Source organism: Ostrinia furnacalis, unplaced genomic scaffold, assembly GCF_004193835.3.
Source record: "Ostrinia furnacalis isolate ACB-3 unplaced genomic scaffold, ASM419383v2 OfSCF0183, whole genome shotgun sequence".
NCBI lineage: Eukaryota > Metazoa > Arthropoda > Insecta > Lepidoptera > Crambidae > Ostrinia > Ostrinia furnacalis.
Genome location: NW_021130422.1, coordinates 274,910 through 283,890, shown reverse-complemented (window position 1 = coordinate 283,890; position 8,981 = coordinate 274,910). Strand labels below are relative to the sequence as shown.

The window sequence follows — 8,981 nt, the reverse complement described above, 5'->3', positions numbered from 1 at the left end:
TGCGTTTGAGAAAAAGTAGCTTTCTTTCAGCTTTTACACAAAGAAGCAGTTGAGTTGTTTCGTTTGAAATAGCTGTCAAAGCGACACCGCGATACGAATTTGTGATTTTCGTTCGTCGTCTAGTCGCGTTTTAAAGCCCGGTCCGTGAGCACGTAGAATTTTGTCCAATGACCCCTAGCTACCCGTCCTTATCGTTCGCGCGTAATTATATTGCTGTCGCGACTGTGCGACTGGCACCCGCAGTGAGTGTGCGAGTGCGATAGCAACATAATTACGCGCGAGCAATAAGGATGGGTAGCTAGGGGTCATTGGACAAAATTCTACGTGCTCACGGACTAGACTATAGTTGAAAATATTTAGCGCAATCGAGGCACTGGCCTAAGGCACGCTACGCCGTTTATGCTCTTCCAGTAATATGAAGCCACGATAGCCGAACGGTGAAGGGGTCGGACTGGCCGACTCGTGATCCGGGGAACGCGGGTTCAGTCCCCGCCGCCGCTCGACTATTGTGGTGAGCTCACTCGTGACACAAGCATATTTAGCTTAGTACGAGGGGCTAACGGGAGTGTTAGTAATTTGTGTAATAACAAATTACTAATAATCTTTAAAAAAAAAATATGTCAAAAGCACAGTATATCTCGTCAGGCGGTGTCGGGCAGGCGCTGGTAGAGATGCGGACGCGCAGCGCAGCCGGGGCACACGTGCAGCGTGGCGCCCACGAAGCCCTCGCAGTCCCAGCAGTAGCACTCCAGGCAGCGCTTGCAGCGATACACCTGCGCAGAAGGGTTACTCACTCAGTAGCGGTCGGCGGATTTAGCAATAGGAAGCCTATGACGGCAGGATTTTAGGAGCCGGATAATTTGGGCGTCTGCTTTGATCGAACGAAATTTTTGATACAAATGGACGGAGGAAGAGGATTTGAGTGTACCACCACCACTGCACTCACAACGCTGTAAGGGGTAGACGCTCGTCTTAGACGAAATAACATAGATTTGATACTATTTTATATCGTGTCCTCTATTATCATCATTTCAGCCACAGGATGTGCATTGCTGAACATAGGCATCAGCTATTTTGAAACAAATTTAAAACTGGCTTAAATTTCCGGGCTAAAAACTGATTGATTGGTCCATTTCCAAGATAAACAGATAAATACATTTATCAAATGGAAATAATAATGATGTAAACTATCCAATTGGATATCTTTTACTCTCTAAATACGTATATCACATTAATCATTCATTCGTTCGTTTCAGCCGAAAGACGTCCACTGCTGGACAAAGGCCTCCCCCAAGGATTTCCACAAAGACATTCACACATCACATCAATAGTACCTGTTTATCCTGATCAGTGAACTGTCTCAGACAGCCAAAACAATATTGCGCTTGTCCTTCATTGGCCAATTCCTCATATGGCTCCACTGGGAATAAGTGATGATAGGATCTGGAAAGAAGACAAATGATTAATTTTAATACGTTTTCGCAATAAAGAAGTAGTAAAGACGAGGATTGCAAAGAAAAGTATCTCAAAAACCACTCTTCTTCTCTAACGTAAAAAAGCGACTATAGTTTATAATATCAAACAAATAGGACATGACTGTGACAATTCAGAGGGCCTAGTGTGAGTTTTTTCAAACGCGCTCCCTAGTGAGCGCGTCAAAAAATGACATTAAATGTATGACGGATTGCACAGTGGCCCTAGCGAGAAACTTCCAAAAACTAAAATTTTCATACATTTTTTGAGCGCGTTTGATATAAACTCACACTCAGCCCACAGAGGTGTGATTTATTTATAAGTGATCAAAGGATACCAAAATAATAATTTAACTGAAGTCCACTTTGATCACCTAGGTGATCTTATCCATGTGTGATCAAAGGACGCCAAAGTGTCGCCTGGAGTCTATTTTGTACTTTGATGACATGGCGTTGGCGTCGCTTGCCTCTCTAACTGACGTAACTGACATTTTGCAAAATTTTCAGGTGATTAGACAGAACGATTCGTCTTTCGAAATTGATTAAGATGGTGTAGATAACTCAAGTTTCGAAAAAAATGTCAGATACGTCAGTTAGAGAGGCAAGCGACGATGGNCTAAAAGTCATCTCATTTGACTAAAAGTGCTTGAAAATTTCAGATACCGTAAAAATCACGAAAAATAATATTTGTATTGAAATTTATTCAATTGACAAAGCTAAAAATATATAAATTACACCAAAACTGTTAGATTTTTTTTTTAACTTTTTAACAACGTCCCGTACCAGGTGGGGTGTGTGACACCCACACGCACTTTAAAGGCATGTAATTCAGTTGGTAGTCACCGCTGGACTGATTTTGCAACGCTGATCGAAGCAGCAGTGTCATAATTCCAGCTACTGGGAATTCCAAATTCAGCACTTGCAAATTTTTAAAATTGTGGCTATTTTTAAAGGACTGGGGTGTGTCACACCCCACCTCGTACAGCGAGGGTTAAGGCCTTACTTTTAAGGCAGAGGCGTGGTTACCGTTGTATTGATACAGGGCCCCGGGCTACAGGAGTCCCCATTACCAGGTCATACCAATAGTTGAAAAGTTCCATTTAGATAGGTGAAAAGGGCCACTGATAATCTTTTAATCTTTAAACCCTCATTTTTGGGGCCCCCAAAATTTTCTGATAAAGAGCCCGTCTAGAGTCTATGCACATATAATCTATAGACATTTGTAGGAAAAAAGCTCATCATCTGAACATGTGCCCCGATTGCGCTAATTTTTAACGTCTCCAATTCATTGGCGCTTCTTCTCCAGTTGCACGTTTTTCATTCCAGCTGAGGTGCAAATTCGGTATCGCGGTAAAGTTCACGCGCAAACAAAGACGAAACAACGGATTTAATCACTTTCCGTTAAAAGTCCGAACACCTTATTTTTTCATTAAAACACAGCAATGTTCGTGAAGACGTTTGACTTGCGTTTGAGAAAATAATAATAATTTATTTCGACCACATACAGATCAGTGTTAGTAAAAAAAGTAGCTTTCTTTCAGCTTTTACACAAAGAAGCAGTTGCGTTTTGTTTCGTTTGAAATAGCTGTCAAAGCGACACCGCGATACGAATTTGTGATTTTCGTTCGTCGTATAGTCGCGTTGTAGTTGAAAATATTTAGCGCATTGGGGGCACTGGCCTAAGGCACGCTACGCCGTTAACTTTGTTCTGCCAGTAATATTGTCAAAAGCACAGTATATCTCGTCAGGCGGTATCGGGCAGACGCTGGTAGAGATGCGGACGCGCGGCGCAGCCGGGGCACACGTGCAGCGTGGCGCCCACGAAGCCCTCGCAGTCCCAGCAGTAGCACTCCAGGCAGCGCTTGCAGCGGTACACCTGCGGAGAAAAGTTGCACTCATTACACCGTCTCCGGATATAGGATAGAAAGGAATTTGCACCACAGAATAATAATATACTTTGTACAGAAGAATCTTGCAGAAGTATTTTAAAAAGTGTCTACTTAATATCGTCAAGAATATTACAATTGCAAGTGCAATTTAGCTTGCCTCAAGAGTCGAGCACCGTTTACTTTACATACTAGAGAAACCCTTGCAAGCGAACTTCATTGTTGTTACTTGAAAAAGCGATTCAAAATACATACACTAAACCTATTCAGTGATCGGTCTCTGCTCGCACGTGAATTCCTTGCGGATTAACCAAGCCGGTGTGGCCGCCGCGCGTATTTTGTTATCGATGAGTGCTCGGGGAGATGAAGAACTGGCATGCTTGAACTGTGATTATCTTGAGACAAAAGTTATACTAAGTCATTAGTCAGTAGGTACCTGTTTATCTTGATCGGTGAATTGTCTCAGACAACCGAAACAATATTGCGCTTGTCCTTCATTGGGCAATTCCTCATATGGCTCCACTGGGAATAAGTGATGATAGGATCTGGAAAGAAGACAAATGATTAATTTTAATACGTTTTCGCAATAAGGAAGTAGTAAAGACGAGGATTGCAAAGAAAAGTATCTCAAAAATCACTCTTCTCTAACTTGAAATAGCGTCTATGGTATTATAAGTTAAATCATTTGAATATCAAACAAATAGGACATGACTGTGACAATTCAAAGGGCCTAGTGTGAGTTTTTTTCAAACGCGCTCACTAGGAGTAGGCGCACACCGTTGATTTTTAGTTGGCCGATAGTTGTGCTCGATTTTAATTTGTATGAAGAATCGGCCAAATCGAATCGGCGTAGTGTGCGCACTCCCATACATGCCCATACTGATCAACTGCCCGACTAAACTATCGGCCGACGAAAAATCAACGGTGTGCGCCTACTCTAGAGAGCGCGTCAAAAAATGACATTAAATGTATGACGGATTGTAAAGCGCCCCTAGCGGGAAACTTCCAAAAACTAAAATTTTCATACATTTTTGAGCGCGTTTGATGTAAACTCACACTCAGCCCACAGAGGTGTGATTTATTTATAAGTGATCAAAGGATACCAAAATAATAATTTAACTGAAGTCCACTTTGATCACCTAGGTGATCTTATCCATGTGTGATCAAAGGACGCCAAAGTGTCGCCTGGAGTCTATTTTGTACTTTGATGACATGGCGTTGGCGTCGCTTGCCTCTCTAAGTGACGTAACTGACATTTTGCAAAATTTTCAGGTGATTAGACAGATCGATTCGTCTTTCGAAATTGATTAAGATGGTGTAGATAACTCAAGATTCGAAAAAAAATGTCAGATACGTCCGTTACAGAGGCAAGCGACGATGAGTGATCTAATCCAGATGATCAAAGTTTTAAAGCTTCCATGAAGGAATCGCTTATTCAAAAACAATAAATTTTGAATGAAGTCGCATATAAGTAATTATTCTTCTTTTGTTTTTGATTTTGTTTTAACGAGCTGACGGTGTGATGGTGATGAAAAATGTGTGGTTCTTTATTTTAATTTTGTATTACTGTGCAGGAGACTGGCACCGGCTGAAAACTAGCGCTGCATGGACCTAGTGCCGTACAGCTTGCGCTGAGCCGGTTGCCCTTGTCACCTTATTTTTAATAGTTAAGCTGTGTTAAAGTTGTATTTTTTTTTGTTATGGTGACAATAAAGGTTTATTTATTTATTTATTCAAAGTGGATAGACCGTTTGGTTACCTGGCCAGGTGCGGCGCGGAGGCCAGCGTGAGCCCGCAGGTGCGGCACTGCGCCGGCAGCGAGCAGTACTTGCTGCGGCACTGCGGGCAGAAGTGGCCCTCGCCGCCCACGCTCTCGCCTTCCTCCAAGTGGCTGGAACAATATTCACCATTAATCCTTCAACCACCACGAATCTAGACACAATAGATAAATCAATTGTTACGCGGTAGCCGGCTACCGCTTGGGGGCTGAGAGGTTAAACAAAGAAAAGAATAAAAATACTTTGAAAAATCAAAATTAGTACTTTTCTTTAACACAGAATGTATTAGTGTTTTCAGGTGGAGCTATTGTTATAGTTTAATGAGGCTTTTTGCGATTGAAAAATCCGCCAGATGGCAATACGTAGACGCGAGGTCCAAATGCTGCATGATTGGTGGATTTTGACATATCTGTCAATGTCATGTCAAAAATAACCAATCATGCAGTATTTGGACCTCGCGTCTACGTATTGCCATCTGGCGTATTTTTCAATCGCGAAAACCCTCATTGATTGAAAGAAAGAAAGAAAAATTTTTATTTGGTCCAAAACAATTGAGTAGACTTTCAGGCAAGCCTCCACCAAAGAGGTACCCATAGACCGACTGCGCCACTCTTAAATAAAACAAAAGACGCTCGTTATTGACCAGATGCACACCGGGGCGAGGTCTGCGCCGGGGCGCTGTGCGAAATGCTCAACTTTACCAGTCGCGCATCAAGCAGCACCGTGTACTACAGCGGCAAAATACTATCTATAGATAATACTATCGACATTTGATACTGACCNTATTTAGCATGAATTATCATGAATAATATTAACTACTTATTTACCTCTCAGTGTCTTGAGGCAACTTAAAAAAGTACATTCTGTGTTTTTATCATTATTTAGGCAGTTAAATACTGCACAGTATTTAGTACACCATTTTCTTTATTTTCTTCCGTCATACACAAGAATACGCGTGCGTGAGTCAATGTTCGCTCGTATGTGAGGCCTTGTCGAATAGTATCCTGTAGGTGGGCCATCGTGCGTGTTTTGTTTTCGATGTAAACTCGCGGAGATGAACAGGCCTGGTAATACTATCGATAGTGTCTAACTACTACATCACTACACTTGCTACTGACCACATGCACACAGTGACGGCGGGGTCGGCGCCGGCGGCGGCGTCGGGCTGCACGGCGGGCGGCGCGCTGTGCGGGAAGCCCATCTTCACCAGGCCCGCGTCGAGCGCTACCGTGTGCTCAGGCAGCAGTAATACTATCGATAGTGTCTAACTACTACACCACTACACTTGCTCGGCCGTTTGGTGTAGTGGTTCAGAACGGACTACTATGCCGTGAGGTCCCGGGTTCGATTCCCGGCCGGGCAGAAATTGAAATGATGAATTTTAATTTCTGTGACGGGTCTGGGTGTTTTCTATGTATAATATGTATGTATTTACAAAAAAAAAGTATTTAAGTATGTTTATATCCGTTGTCTAGTACCCATAGTACAAGCTTTGCTTAGTTTGGGACTAGCGGCGCAGTGTAAAAATGTCCAAGGATATTATTATTATTTAAGGATATTACTTGCTACTGACCACATGCACACAGTGATGGCGGGGTCGGCGCCGGCGGCGGCGTCGGGCTGCACGGCGGGCGGCGCGCTGTGCGGGAAGCCCATCTTCACCAGGCCCGCGTCGAGGGCGCGCGCTCGCGGCGGCGGCGCTGTGTGCTCTAACAACAGCGAGCGGTAGTGAACGTCATCTAGCACCACCTAGGGGAAAGTCTTAGTAAACTTTTCGAAAATCCAAGGCTTAGAACAGACGGTGAGACGCAACTGCAACGAAACTGCCACTTTGTGATGATTCTGATGAATGAAACTGAAACTGAAAGTTTCAAACTGGTCGCGTCATGTGTGGTCTCTCAACGGACGTTATGGCAGAAACTTAGATGCAACTCAAAAGTAACTAGCAGTTGCAGTTTCGTTGCAGTTGCGTTTCACCATCTGTTCTGGGCCTTAGTGAACGTCGTCTAGCGCCACCTGACAGAAAGTGACATTAAACTTTACCAAAAGTTTGAATGGTAGTGACCTCATAGCCTCTTTGCCATAACAAAGCTTATCTTAAGCTCAATTAACTATTTATTTTATTAATTTTAAGGTTACTAAAAAGCATATTCTTATTAAGAGCAGTAGTAGCGGAGTTTCCGACAATTCCCATAAAACGGAAATCTCTAGCCAATAGGCTAATTATTAAAAGCAGTCATCTAAGTCTGTTCTATAGATAAATAAAGTAGTAGTAGTAGACAAAGTGCACAATGTTAACTTTAGTTTATGTTTCTATTCTTACCCCATATTCCCCACCAGTGTCCTGGCATAATTTCTTGCAAATCCTTACTTCTGCCGCCAGTCCAATAACTGAACATCTAATTCCATCTGTTTTGAGAGTCTACAACAAAATATAAAAACAATTGAAGTAATAATAGGTAGGTATACATATAAATAATAATTGAACTCAATGTTTATAAACAATATCTACCTGTATAGTAGTGGTGATGTCACTAGGATCACATGTAGTGAGTGATGCAAATAAAACAAGAAGCTCCCTGGAAGCGTGGCCAGGCAGTGGCCTGAGCACTCGGCCTGCTAACTCTAATGTATTTTGTAATGATGGCTCACCAGTAAGAGCAATGTTTGATAACCTGAAATCCCAACAATGTAGAAATATATTATATCCCTATCCTAAAAATAAACAACTTACAAAAATTACTTCTAAAATTTATTACCCTTGAACAGCTTTTACATGCTTTCTAACGTTTCCAGACAGCTGAGTAACTTTTTCGGCTCTTTTGTTTTTCATGGCTACAATACTTAATTGACTCAAAGGATTCTGGTCAAAGAACTCTTCAACAAATTTCTCCAGCAACTAAAAATAAACAAATTGATAACATTCTCACTCAATTAGAACTTCTACTCTTATTTTCTAAAAATACAGGATATAGTACCTTAATTGTACACAAGAACCTGGTTGGTTTCAAATCCTGTGAGCTCATAGCCTCTGAGCAGTCTACAGCCACGATGAGGTGCCTCATCATGCCCAACCGGACTGGGCCGCGCCGCGGCACCAGTGCTTTGCGGGCTGCTTTCTGGGCGAACTCTGCGACCAAACCTTCCACAAGACCATCTTTGTCCTCTTTGATAGCTTCCCTAGAATTAAATTAAACAACAAGTCGGTAAATAAGTAATTTACGGTTAAAATTTAATATATAAAACGAGTAAAAACTTACCATGTCTTTTCATAACCTGTTTCCCATCGGTACTCTTTAGGATCTTGCTCATCATCGGCCATTGTGTAATTTGAAATAAATTTTCTTCTTCTTAGCGACTTATCTTCGACTTAGCGACGAATTCACACAAAAATTATGCATTTAATTTATTAAAACCCACAATAAATCTCACAACAACAAGCGAAGATTATTAAACTGTCAGTTTGACATTTCATTGGTTGAGGAATAATGAATGATGTCGCGACTCACTATTGTCGAATATCGATACTTACGACTGTCGAATATCGATAGCTGTGGGTCTAGAGTAGACAAAGTGCACAATTAAATAGCAAACCAGTTGAAAAGTTTATTTTGTGTGAAGTTATGACGGATTCGATTTTCGATTCGATCAAAAAGGGCAACATAACTAAGGGGGCAAATCAATGGTAAGATAAAAAAGTCATTAATTTCAGGCATGGCATGGCCCTTAAAAGTGTTAGTAACAAAATTCTTAAAAACTATGTTAGTCAATCACACTAATTACACACTTATAAAAGTTTAGTGTCTTTGCATGGCACTGTCACATCCAGTCCAGTCTCACTGCAA

The 8,981-nt window shown here is 41.8% G+C and overlaps 1 protein-coding gene across 2 annotated transcripts; it reads right to left on the bottom strand.

Moving 5' to 3' along the window:
- Positions 1-532: 532 nt before the first annotated feature.
- Ssl1 (general transcription factor IIH subunit 2 Ssl1) lies at positions 533-8,599 on the bottom strand. 2 transcript variants are annotated; one of them, XM_028306003.1, is made up of 9 exons: positions 8,397-8,599; positions 8,115-8,316; positions 7,896-8,035; positions 7,649-7,811; positions 7,460-7,558; positions 6,710-6,885; positions 5,118-5,249; positions 1,335-1,443; positions 533-773 (listed from the first exon to the last, which is right to left on the bottom strand). In XM_028306003.1, the coding sequence occupies exons 1-9, from the start codon at positions 8,456-8,458 to the stop codon at positions 642-644; spliced, it is 1,215 nt and encodes a 404-aa protein (XP_028161804.1). In that variant the 5' UTR covers positions 8,459-8,599; the 3' UTR covers positions 533-641. The 2 variants fall into 2 exon arrangements, with proteins under 2 accessions (XP_028161804.1, XP_028161811.1); XM_028306010.1 differs by lacking the exons at positions 533-773; positions 1,335-1,443 and adding exons at positions 2,470-3,348; positions 3,795-3,903 and having other exon boundaries at positions 8,397-8,556.
- Positions 8,600-8,981: the final 382 nt, after the last annotated feature.